The sequence below is a fragment of the Varroa destructor genome, unplaced genomic scaffold, assembly GCF_002443255.2.
Source record: "Varroa destructor unplaced genomic scaffold, Vdes_3.0 BEIS01000003.1, whole genome shotgun sequence".
Taxonomy (NCBI): Eukaryota; Metazoa; Arthropoda; class Arachnida; order Mesostigmata; family Varroidae; genus Varroa; species Varroa destructor.
In genome coordinates, this window is record NW_019211456.1 from 15,281,230 (window position 1) to 15,294,574 (window position 13,345).

A 13,345-nucleotide genomic window follows, 5' to 3' on the forward strand; every position below is an offset into this window, starting at 1 on the left:
CGCGTTCCATATAGGAATTATTTTTCTGCAACAGGGCTTAAACCTATTTTTGCTAGCTACAATTGAGAAAATAAATACTTAATAGAGAAGAATAATTAAAAAGATGTTTAGTTTTCTTTGCGTCAGATTCGATGCTATTAGATGTGAGTAAGATTCGTAAGTTAAGCTTAGCAAGTTTTGCTTTTGTAGTTTTCGCGGTAGCAAAGGTCTTCTTCGAGGGAGCTTGGAGAAAAGCGAAGTCTTTGTCCATTTTTGCTTCCTAGCGCAGTATTGCGAATGTTTTGGGGATCTCTGACTGGTTATCGAATACACCGAGCGGATCCGAAAAATAGATTTCTGTACAGAAAATTTTCTATACTATGTACGATGTACCTTTAACAGTTAAGTGATAACACGGTTAGACTCTGTTAAACAATAAATACGTTTTTTTTTTTTCTATTATTATTCCATTATCATTATCTTCTATTTTTGTTATTATTATTATTATTAATATTATAGGTACTTACAATATCAACAGTAAATTATCGTCTTGTTTTTTTCGCACAATCCTTTCTTTGTATATCACACGGAGACGGCGACTCGGTGAGGTTTTTCCCTAAATAAATCGTTTGTCCTATTTGCATACACACGTGACACTCTAACACAACCAGTGAGTAGTACATGGTCTTTTAAAATTAAACTAACCAAATAGGCAATCTCAACCTTCTTTTCACCTCACTCTGCATTGACGGAATTACTATGCCCATACATATGTTTCGGTCTTATATGTTATTAAAAAGCAGAACTTTTCAAAGACGCGTACGAGTTTAATGTTGTACAGATCTGCAGCGCGCCTTGGAAAAAATTTTCACGTTTTCCCACCGTGGACTCCTCTGACGATACAGGATCAATGAATTTGATAGGTCTGTCAAGCTGGACATGCATAACATTTTGGGTTACCGTCTGTAGGATTTCTGAGATTTGATCATCTAGATTATTAATTGCTGAAGTCATGTAAAGTACCACCACCTAAAAGGACAAGTCAAAACTACCGGGAAATAATTTTGTCATCATCTGTTATTGTTTTTGCGTCCCTAGATGAAAAGCTATATCGCCAAGATATATCGTTACTAAATGAAATGGTAAAACTTCTATCCGCTAAGCTGATTTGTCAGTTTCTCCGTCATTTGTAACATTCCCTCATTAACACTTATTTGGTTTCTGACGTTTGAATCCCAGCTGCCGTCCGCCTCTGTCCTTGTGTTCTTACACCGTGAGCCCTTTCTTAGTAATAAATATCGTGGGTATTATCATACTATAATACAAATTTACACGCGGATCCGTTAATGACCCGCAACGGTAAAAATCTCTATATCTCACGTTGTTTACTCGAATGATACTGTACGCCATAAGCATATGCACAAAGTGTTTGAGACAAAGACTGGGTTTACGAATGTGCGTGTCGCGATCCCATGATGAAGTATCGTTTTAATGTACATATGCAGAAAATACGGAAATAAACAACTTTTGTAACACGCCATCATTATCCAGTTCTAATGTATTCTAACGTATATTCTAGAGTAACAACAGTTGCTACGGCACGTACCACGAGCATGGCCATTTGATGGGGAAGGGGGTTACAGCTCTTATCTACTATAGAGGTTTTCTAAATTATTCTATCACAACATGGGCACAACACATCATCCTTAAGTACAAGCGATTTAAAGTAAGCTATGCAGAACTGTGCATACGACATCAAACGCCCACTCTGGAAGGCATGCATTTTTCAGTAGTTGATTTCGGATTGAACTGACTTGTTCGTTACTTCTGTAAACATCGAGTAGCATCGATAGTTTGCTTGTTTATCTGCATACATTTCTATATATACATATTGTCGGGTCTGTCATACAGGATGTTGGGTCTGCTACTTGAAGCAGGTCAAGCTCTAGATGGAAAGGGAGGTCGTGGGATAGTCAACTTCTCATATGTGTCGTTTCTTTTTTGTATATAAGCTTATGTACTTTTCTTATTGTTTCTGCTGTTGGTACGCGTGCTTCCTAACTGTGAAGACAGTTGAGACGTGTATGGTCCCGACGGGCTGATGGGTGAGATCGAAGCTAAAGAGTCGGAGCGCAGAAGCATGGGCTCATTTTGCACCTCCTGTGGTACAGCTAGTGCTAACCAACGAGCGCACTTCACAGAATTTTTACGCTGACCGATATCTCGTCGAAGATACTTCATCTGCTCAACAAAGGCACTTTCCAAACGCTTCTGCGACTTGACTGCAGCGACAGGGAAAGATGCAGAATAAGTAAAGTTAGCTGTGCTTGTCAACAGAGATTACGGAATTAATTAGATTAAGAATAGATTTTATTATTTGACGTTCGATAACGTCTATATAAAGCACACTATCCACAGTAACAAAAACATGTCGATTTCTCTTCCGTTAGCTACACCGGTTGATGTACATACATACCTGAAAATTTTTTCTTAATATTAGTGCTGTCTAGGTCCTGGCTGTTAGTAGGCGGCCGCATGAGTGCGAGTGCTCTACCCGAGAATAGGGATTTCAGTGACAATCGCTTGTGTGTTTTACTGAGAGAACCATGATGCGCGATACATTGGACCGATTTAAGCAGGAGCTCAATTACCTGAATAATAAGCAGATCAGAATATAAATTTATGACAATGTCTGCCATCATTAAGGATGCGTATGTTAATCAAGTCACAGTGACAAAACAATATATCTTAATAATTCGACCACAGAATAAGCCGCTGAAAAAGAAAAACGGAATTAAAAATGTGGACTATATATCATTTGCAACGAGCCTTCATCTACGTTCCACATCATAATATCTGATGGGTAGTTGTTTGCTGAAATAGAGTATACATCTCTTACTTTCTTATTAACTAGCAAGTCTACTACAGTTTAGTTACCTTTGCGAGCTCATCCAAAACAGGAGACGCTGCTGGGATCGACGGCCCATGTTGGGTTAACCAGGTGATAAGGGATTTGGTGACGTATTTGTACAGCTGAATGAGAACCTCTCGAAAAAGCCGCTTGTCAGAGTTGCAGCCGGCGGCGAGTGGCCACAGCCGAAAGGCTTTCTCGATAACCGTTTTGGTCCAAAGGTAATCGCAGGCCACCTATGGAGAAAAACAAAGGGCAATGGAAACGGAGCTTAGAACTGGCCAATAAAAGACCAAAAAATAATGTTTTGTTCATCGACGTATATTATGTGCCTTCCAGCAAATGGTTCTCGTTCAATTCCTCCATTTGACTGAACTCTATATGGAGCGTATTCTGTCTTAATGGAATTAATTACGAGTTAGAAATGTCGGTACCTAGAGGTAACGATGTTTTAGTGATCTTTAGAAGAGCTAAGCTCTTACGTAAAGCGAAGTCTACTAGAATACCTAGACATTCAAAAACCGAGGTTAACAATGAAAACAGCTGTCATAATATCATCTGGTTGGTTCCCGACACTAATTTACATAATACTAAGCAAAATCTAAACATGTTTGCTACCGAGCTGCTGCTATATAAAACTCCAAGGGAGAGCATTTTCTCACTGAGGTTCTTCCTCTCGGTATTCATAGAGGCTAGACGAGTTCCTATTCTTAACGCTATAAAATCACTCATAAAGCGATGCGACTGGAGCCAACGAAAGGCCGAAAACACTCTGAAGATTTACAAGCAGGCAGACATTACAACTATTGCCCAAGATGGCAATGAGCGACGTCAACAGATGAAATAGAACCAGCTAGCAGGACGGGAATCATTAGCGTTAACGAAGCGGTATGACAAACACCGAATAACCATTTACCACAATTATAAAAACAATAATAATCATTTTATGCGTTATAGATTGAAATAAAAGACCATAGTAGGAGAAAGGCCAGTTGGCTCTTCGTAACGGATACATATTGTGCACACACACATCTATATATATATATATACATTATATATAGAGCTGGAATTCATTATGGATGTTTCACGGTGAACGAATGGTAAATCGTAAGCAAGAGTTACCGACTGTTACGATAGCTTAAATACGACCAACCACCAGTGAGATGGAGTCCGTTTGACGGGATGCAGTAATGCATAATGGCTTAAACGGATTCTAAAGCGAGATTCGCTAGGAAGAACGCAAGGGAAGTAAAAATGTGTCCTGTATTTTTCAACCAGTAGAAAATCAACTGTCACTTGGCCAACAATGCCAACTTAAAAATATCTAAATCATCCGCTGAGCGGGCTACTCTGAAGAAGCGAGGGCTAAATTCAATGCACCCTTAATTTCGTATATCATTCGAATCTGATATGCCACTCAATAACCGTTATTGCAAATTACGCAACGCAAACCTAATTATTCTTCCCTATATGGTGAGTGGTAAGTGGACTAGCGTAATGGGGTTCCGTCGGACAGGCTGACAAAGACATCGTCCGCTTCTGATCTGTAGATAGTTTCGTTTGATCAAGCCATTTACTATGATCTTCTGCCTGTGCGGCGTCCTTTCCGTAAAAGCTGTGTCAATACAACACTGTTTTGTTAGAGATGAGAGAAACTGATATCTCGTTTAGCAGTGATCGTACCGTCACGCTTTGCGCTAGCTTTGCTAATTAAGCTAACAAAATAGAGTGTCCGTCAATTTGCGACGCACAATGCCCGCTACGATTAGCCCTCGATCGCAGATCAGGCAACAGATTTATTTCAGAAGGAATGGGTCACGATTTCTCTGACACGATTTGACGTAAACGGCAGCATTTCTAAAGAGGTGGCCATTCATTGCACTCACCACGCGATGCCTGTTACAATACGGGATGCGACTGCCCCAGCTAAATTTGTAGCGCGAGCATGACGGTTCGAACGTACCGAATCTCTTGATACGGCCACTATCGATCACACGGGGAGTTTATTAAATTGGGTTCCGTAAAAAAGACTTATAGTTCTTAAGTGTCCTGTGTTAGAAAGCACTTTTTGAATAAGTTCCAGCGCATGAACAGCAAAAGCGTTTTTTTTAAATCCTGCCTTGTATAGTATCAAGTTTACGATTTAGTTAGAGATGCAGATCTAGTTAAGGTCGAAAGGTAATACCTTCTATATCTAATAATTTTTCGGAGCTACCACTACGTATAGTAGTTACTAAGATGCTTCTATTATTTTCTGTGAGTTGAAACGGGTACAAGTTGCGCATACTATATAAAATGCTTAAATAAAGTGGCGCAAAAGAAAAGTAGAAGAGTACCCACCTGCTGTAGAGCTGAATTTACCATTTCTGGCATGAAGCGTGGCGCAACCTGCATCAGGAAGTGAAGTGACTCGAAACCCGTGTCCAGATCGTTGAGTATCGACATCTTGAGTTCGTCAAAGCTCCTACTGAAACGCCACATAACGATCTGCACTAAGTTTTCTCCATCCATGGCTACCAGCCAGCGTTCAAGACGGCTGGCGGCGCAATTGTACACTTTACGGGCCTCCTGCAGCAAATGTTTGGCAGGCGTTGCTGGTTTCAGGCCCAGTCGTAGGGCCACCAAAAGGCCCAAATTAGAGGACACCTCTTGTTCTAACACCGTCATCTTTGACACTGTTTTCTAGTTTGCAGCGATAGTGGCACACCCGAGCCGTCTGCGTCAACCCCTAGTGCCGAAAACGGATCGAGTTCGCAGGATAAGTTGCAGATGTGAAATCGGTGCCCAGTTTGCCCAGTGTTTATCTGTCTGCTAGCAAACCACTAGTACTTGAACTCTATTTGTCGAGCGTATAATAAGTTGAAAGAAATTACACAACTGTGCAGTATGAATATAGTTTGTTCACGACCCCTTTCTCACTCGCTGCGACACAAACGACAGTATCGAGCCGCGCGGTGTGTCGGCTACTGTTAAGCGACAATAGACAAATGTCGTCGAACTTTGATTACCTAACACTCAACGGCGCTGCTTTTTGCCCTTTTCAGTTCTAGCGGCCGACTTCTTTCTCATGTCACTCTTGCTGTCACGTGAACGTGCTAGTGACAATGTGAACACTGTGGCTCGGACTGTTACGTTACGTTACAAGAGTACATCCATAACAATGTCTAATCGACAGATTGACAACGGCATACGACAAGAGTGAAACGATAAAGAGATACGAAGCCAGCTTCTATGTGGCGCGTTGTCCTTCCTGTTCAACGTGTAGAGGTTACATGAGTGCGCACTGTATGGAAGTCTCGGTCTTTAAACAAACCTGACGAAAGGGCTTGCCAACAGCCTGCCTCCGCCGCCGCCGCAGCAGCATCCAGCCTTCACATCCTCCTTTCCCAAGGGAAAAGAGATACGTAGGAAGCACCAGTAACCTTAGTAAAGATGGCGCGCGAGCCATTGAGGGTAGGTGGTAAGTCCCTGTTATGGGTGGAGAGTAAGAGGTACAAACACTACAATTTCTACACATACATACATACATACAGCCGGCTAGAGCTGTCATGCGCGCAGTCTAGAAATTACGCATTAGGACTAACCTACAGGTCGAACGAAATGCTGTTAAGAGTAAGAGCGATTACGCTTAGAGCAATCAGAAACGAAAGACACGCTGTCTACAGACGGTGGCCTCTACTGCTCGTACTATTGTTATTGTTGTTGTTTTAAACAGTCAATAAGATCGAGCCGAGTGTTGATTTGCAGTAAACGATGATCTTTTACATTGCTACTGCTGTTGTTAGAGGTCTACCAGCGATAACGTGTATAGGCAACTACGGACTTATGATGTATAGACAACTTGTCGAATGTTACTATAGAAAAATAGTTAATATATATTAAGTCTTTCGATTCTACGTATAGAAAAAAGGAAAAATCAAACTTTTTCATAGGCAAGATTAAATCCTAGTTGCGGACCCGATACGATGTGCAGGTAATTGTTGGTACGATGAAAATCGTAGATATTGTTGCACAGTGAGGATAATAGCAATATTGATAGCAAAAACAGCGCAACAAAGAGATGCATAGTGCCTCCGAGCACGCATACATAAATAGACATATCTATGAATAGTATATAGGACGCGCGTAGATGGGCAAACCAAAATAGATAACACGTCGCATATTGCCCCGTTGTCGAATAGAAAGCAAAACCCTATTGCTGGCCATGACGATACAGAAAAACAAGTAACGAAAACTGTTATATTTCGTGTTTTTGTATGAGCAGAAATTAGTGAATTAGGAAAGCGGCGGTAAGCGTTTTGTATAGCAAGATAAGGTAGGTTGGCAGGCGGCAAATCTATCAAGAACTGTTAATGGACGTTTTTCCAGCTGCACACAAATCACCCTACGCGTTGCCCTCATTCGATGCTCACCTGAGCTATTCTTGCAACGGCTGAACAGAATAAGCGCAATTTCAACCGACTGTTTATTACTAAACAAAGCAACATGTTCTTTTTTGCTCATTGTTAAAAAAAGGATAATTTCTAATCCTTCCCATAGTATAAATGTAAGACTCATTTAAGTTTACTGTTCTCATTTAAAAGCTGATAGTTCACTAGTAGCACAATTTCAAAGTGCTCCAAATCTTCTGCTCTTGGTGCGGCCTTTTTGTCGAAGAGTCGACAGATTTGTGACTAGACATACACAGTCTCCTGTATAACCGTCACATCGGCAAACGTTTCTGCCTGTCTCAGATATTTAGCATCGGTCTATGGCAATAATCTGATGCACCCAGGTCTCAATCTCTGTCCGTAAGTTTGATGACATACCCCACTGGAAAAGTTTCCGCTACGGACATTATGAAATCATTCTGTGTACTTAATGTTGTTAAACAGTTATCAAATACGTAGCAGTACAAGGACAATTATAACGGGTCCACTCTGTCAAGTTGTCATATCTGAGCCGCAGACTAGACTGTATTCACGTTAAACATGTTCATAATAATTATCTTTATCCTTGACAAAAAAAAAAAGCTGGCACATATTTCTTACTCCCTGTGAACATTTCCATTACATCACAATATACGAGATAAATCTATCCTCTTTTCAATCTATTATTCGTGCTGCCCTCGAGATGCTCGTAACGTTTAAATCACAGTAGGCCCTGTGCGCTAGCCATCGCCAATTAGCGAATAGGTCTTTATATTTCATTGTATTTTTATCGTCTATTAGTGTTCGGAAGCGTAATATTGATAGTGATCGAAGTTCTTGCTGGCCACAAGAAAAGCATGTTTTTATCGTTTTCATGATTCCGGCCGTTAGTTCATTGCCACAGCTGCATGTTAATCCAAACAACGTCCGCTTCTAATCGCTTTACAAAAACGCTACTCTACCGTTTGGCACGAGAATAACTTAGCTTTCGAGTCTAACGTAAACTTGACCAGCATAAAACGGAAAGCCTTAGGGCAATGCCCACTTTCGTATGCAAATATGAATCGAACCATAGAGTTTAACTGCTGTGGCTAAAAACACACTGATAAAATGTCAGGAACCTTCGAGAAAAGTCGGTGATTTTAAACCTTCTGGCATAATCAGCGGCAATGCAACGAAAGCAATCGAAATAAGTGTTTTGAAATCAGTTGCAGTAAAATTTCCAATAATACAAACAAACGTTTCAAACGAAACCTACTGATCATAGTCCTGATTTTCGCGTACATTTTCACGTAAAAACACGAGTTGTCACAGACTTCGTCTTTTATAATACTATGACATTTTTTGTGCCATTTATTGGTATTGCCAAAGGGCAAAAATCATTTATTTTGTTCGTATCTTGCGATAGCGAGAAAAAGCTGATCACTGAGCCTATGAACGTCGAACATTACTCAAGGAATATAGAAATCTTAAATTAGCCGGAACAGTTATATATATATATATATATATATATATATATATAACAATGCGCTCTTTAGGAAGAGTATATCGAATGGAGGTTGTTCATATACCGCCTTCATTTTTCAACAAATCAAGCTTGTCATTAATAAGAAAAATTTTTCCAGTACTAAAACGTGATGACACCAACTGGCTAATAAATAATAGGATGGGAAATGTTTTTCATAGCCGCCCTTAATATGACATTCCAGGCTTGAGGAACTACACCGAACTATTTGAAAGCACAAATCACCGATTCAAGCGAAACATCTGTCTGACTTCAGTGCTACAAGCTTGGGATTAATTATTCTTTTTTTATTGCCAAAGTCACCTACATTTCTACAGAAAAAACCTTACAGTCTCCTATAAGCATTGGATCACCAATCAGTCATGGTTGGATCAGTATTATTTTTCAAAGTTAGAATGGAACTTTCCTTGCTATTTGAGCGGTGAGTCACCGAATATAGCTGCATCAGATGCAGGTGTCCCATAAGAAACAAGTTTCACAACAGCTGTCTTGTGGTTTTGTAGTGGCCCAATTGCTGTGACTGGAGCAGTCACAGGCAGGCAGGCACGGGTGGTCAAGGCAAAGGTCGCGAACATCCACCGCGACTCCCTTCGGAAGTTTGCGGATCTTCACCACAGAGTCCACTGGAAAAGCACCCGTCTGCTGAGCACGTTCTTATCTTCGTTTGCAGCCTAGACAAACGCAAATGCGGGACATAGGCTAACTGACCGGAAGGTGGTTCACCACTGAATCCAATTCTAGGTCGTTCTCATCTGTGGTTGCGCTAGAACAGAGAAAAATAGGCACAGCATATACAAGCTTGGGCGATGTTTGCTTCTGTGCGCCCCATCGGCGAACGGTTTACGATCTCGCAAACTAGTGGAACCCCCGTTAGCTGCTTGTCGTTGCGCAATGCGCTTGAGCTACGGGGAGTCCGAGAAAGCTCCACTTGTTGATGGAAACATCCCATTGACCTCCGGTCAGGCGCAACTCGGTCATCTATTCGCGTGTGGCCTCATCATCGGCAACATAACTCGATATGCAATTCTGCCTGTTTTTTTCTCTATAGCCGTGTGTGACCGAGTTGCGAATTTCTGCAGATGTTTCGCCAGGATTGGCCACCATTTCATGATGGAATGTATGTCGGCCTTTGTTTATCAAGGGAAATGCTTCTCATCTTTGTGTTCATCGATAACTACCGCAATGCTGGTAAGATTATAGACGATTTTGTACGTATTGCTGCACACCGACGGCAATAACAGCAACAACAACAACAACAACAACAATAACAACATTGATAGCCAAAAACCGCACAAGAAACCGGGTATGCATAGTGTTTACGAATACACATACATAACTAGGCACATCCATTCATAGGAGGTAGAAGGTGCGTAGATAAATAAATCAAAATAGATAATAGGACACTATATAACGTACTATTCCATCGACGGATAGTTCACAGTACAAGGCGAAGCCACAGTGCTGCTTATGACAATGCCGAAAGAACGAGATGATGCGGATTGTACTAAGATAACGAAAGTTCTTAGGCAAGCAAGCCAACAGAAACGCGTCGCTAGGAAAAGGATCGTCAATAATACGGGGTTTATAAGCGTCTGTTAGAGCTATAAGCTGTCTGTCTCTGTGGGTTTAATTACAACAGCATAACAAGAACCTTCAGTCACCAGCTACTCTTACTTTTCAAAGTCAACATAAACTATCCGAATCAATTACTGGCGGCTCTATGTGATCATCTATTATTTGTTGTAAGTAAATATCGAAATCACTCGCTACAAGCGGCATCAGTAACGTCTACATGTGAAAATGCGTGTACATTTTTTTGTACAGTTCACGGAAAGCCATATTTCCCAGCAGCTTAAACAATTGCTAATTGATTCGAGAAATTAAAAAGCTAATGGCAGCATTGGCCATCAATAAAATACATACAATTCACCAAATGTTTCGCAGGAGCGAAACGCTTAAAGAGCTTCATCGTCTCGAAAAAATTGGTTATCTCTATCGTTCAAATCTACCCAGTGAAGATGCCCAGTCAAGCAGAACCATCGTAGGAGCGCGTCCTTTTATGTCACATTCTATAGTTAACTACAGTGTTTTTTGTTCGTGACAAAGGAAATGCGTACAGATCCGAGAATGATACGGGTACGCACAGATTCTTTCAGCTGCACGCGTTCAAAAACGAACTTTAAATAAGGTGCATACGCCACAACCGAAGACGTTTTTTTACACTCAAATAGGCAAAGGCGTAGAATTAAAAAAGAGCTGTAGAACCTTTTAGGCGAAGGTGCATTTCGGAGAAGGTCAATTTTGGATACAATTGCGCGGGAATAGGGTAGATCCTTTTTGGTCTTTTTTATTTAATAAAAATAAAATTTTAAGTGACGTATCTTTAGAGATTCTGGATATCTAAGGTTTCAACAGGGGTCGACCATAGATAGCTGTCCTTCCAAGAATCTAGATTATAGAGTACTGGGAACCTTAGACGTGGTTAAACAAAGGAAGAGAAGACGGGGCATAGCAGATGACGAGAAGCTCGGATGGAGCTCTACAGACTCCGTTGTCTGTTCCCATTGAAAATGCAACTATATCGAAACCAGCAAACCTGAGTGGAAATTGAGAAACGTAATATCACGCAAGTGTCGCGTACGGGACTGAAACCGTTGTATCGAAAGCAAGCAACGCCAGATCTTTGTGCTTAGTTAGATTCCAATGGCGCAGGTGCACCTCTAGGGCTGGCTAGGAGTGGGGTATACATCACCCAGTGTGTTCGTCTCACAAATATCTATTTAACTTATTAGTGCAATAAACTGAACGAGCTTTCGTCAGATTACCTAATACGGCCTATATCCAAATGGTTAAAATAATTTAGTCGGTTCCAGAGTAAGTGAGCTATTGTAGATTTTGGCCGGAAGAATCATCCTAGGCAAGCCCAATGACCAAAGTAGAACTAGGTTCGGCTTCATCTTAGGTTTGTTTTATATAGCACAATGTATGGCATAACTATTAAATTATCAGTCGGGTTGATCTAAAGAATCTGGCCCAACTGTTACAACTAATACGTTTACCATTCTATCCGGTAACTTTCCAGGTATTGTAGTCGTTGTATAATTCCTTTTTTCTTTCGTTTCAAAACCCAGCGAGATTTTATCCATATGTTAAGATTGCGGCTATTGACTTTGTTAAGACTTTATGCCCCGCATTTCATTATACTAAAAATAACATCGTGGCGGCCGGTACACGAGGAAAGATAAAAGGACAGAATACATTGCATTCAAGTAACGGATGCTTCGACATTTATGTTGATTTATTTGTCTTACCAAAAATCGAGCTCAGCTTTATAGTTAGTCAAATTATCCCGGGGCACATTTGCCCTATTGGTTAATATAGCGCTATATAGTGTTTAAGCAATAAACTGATACAAAATATCGTCAGGTGATTTTTGTACTAGTTTTAATTTGCGTTTGCAATAAAGGGTCTATGCCCTTCGACAAACGTCTACTTATCATCCAGATTGGCGTCAGCTTTGTCCGGAAGCTGAAACCCAGGCCAAAAATTGTCCACAAGCTTGGCACACGGACCTTCAACTTGTTGTATGTCTATCTAAAATGTTATGTACTGTACAAATGAATGTTGAAAACCAAAAAGGGCATTGAACTCTCAGTTTTACGTATAGCATCTTAAAGGACAGTATGAAGTCTATGCGCCGGCGCGTAACCTGAATATTGCTGGCTTACAGACGCTAAATGGATATTGGACTGATGTCTAAATCGATTTACAGGCGATTGTCCATTGATCTATTTGAATGTATTAGTACTGCATATGGCTACGTTCGAACTATCAAGGCTGATAGTTGACGACGCATACGTATTCTAACCGGTTTTACTGGCGATTATTGTTTTAGGAAACTCGTTGCGATTGTATAGATAAGCCGCTAAAACTAGCTATTTCTGGGACGAGTGCATCGCGGATGGTTAAACAAATGGAAGGGATATAGTTGGTGTTAACGCCTTGTAATATTGGCTGTTTGTTTACAGAAGCTTTACGACTATGACCCCACACAAATTAACATTGATTAGCGATGATGCTACGTATGACATAAACATCCGCCATCTCCACTAATACAAAGACCCCCCAAGTATTGACCTATAGAATAGCCAGACAAAGATATTTACTTTTCGCCTACTTTCAGTCTCATTTCCGTTAGAAGTGGACTGAAACACGTCAAGTTACGGAAAGGGGCGATTGAGGATTGACAAAGCGAACTTCGCTAGACAAAAGGAAATTCCCTCAAATAAAAAAACAACAACAGACCTGCCTAGATTTGCCGGAGTTAAGAGCCGTAATAGCAGATGTGGTACGTCTATAGTTGTCAGCAATACGAGAAGCAAAAGTCTTTCTAGAGGACGCTGTGGCGGACTTAAAGCGGAAAATCACTCGCGGACCCTGACACGTGACGATCCCGTCATCGCTGGTACTAACACCGGCACCACCACCATCACCACGATGGACGCTAACGTGGATATCAGC

The 13,345-nt window shown here is 40.9% G+C and overlaps 1 protein-coding gene across 1 annotated transcript; it reads right to left on the reverse strand.

Annotated features, from left to right (window-relative positions):
• Positions 1-402: 402 nt before the first annotated feature.
• On the reverse strand, positions 403-6,354 carry LOC111247064 (uncharacterized). The gene is made up of 4 exons (XM_022797608.2): positions 5,231-6,354; positions 2,917-3,126; positions 2,456-2,630; positions 403-2,261 (listed from the first exon to the last, which is right to left on the reverse strand). Exons 1-4 carry the CDS (start codon positions 5,555-5,557, stop codon positions 1,993-1,995), a joined length of 981 nt encoding a protein of 326 aa, XP_022653343.1. The 5' UTR covers positions 5,558-6,354; the 3' UTR covers positions 403-1,992.
• Between the last annotated feature and the right edge of the window lie 6,991 nt (positions 6,355-13,345).

Bases quoted from the DNA above. Each gene is read 5' to 3' on its own strand.
- LOC111247064 (XM_022797608.2), bottom strand. From the start codon at position 5,557: ATGACGGTGTTAGAACAAGAGGTGTCCTCTAATTTGGGCCTTTTGGTG. The intron at 3,127-5,230 runs GTGGGTACTCTT...TTTTCTCCATAG, and splicing joins TAAATTCAGCTCTACAGCAG to GTGGCCTGCGATTACCTTTG. The intron at 2,631-2,916 runs GTAACTAAACTG...CTTATTATTCAG, and splicing joins TTTTGGATGAGCTCGCAAAG to GTAATTGAGCTCCTGCTTAA.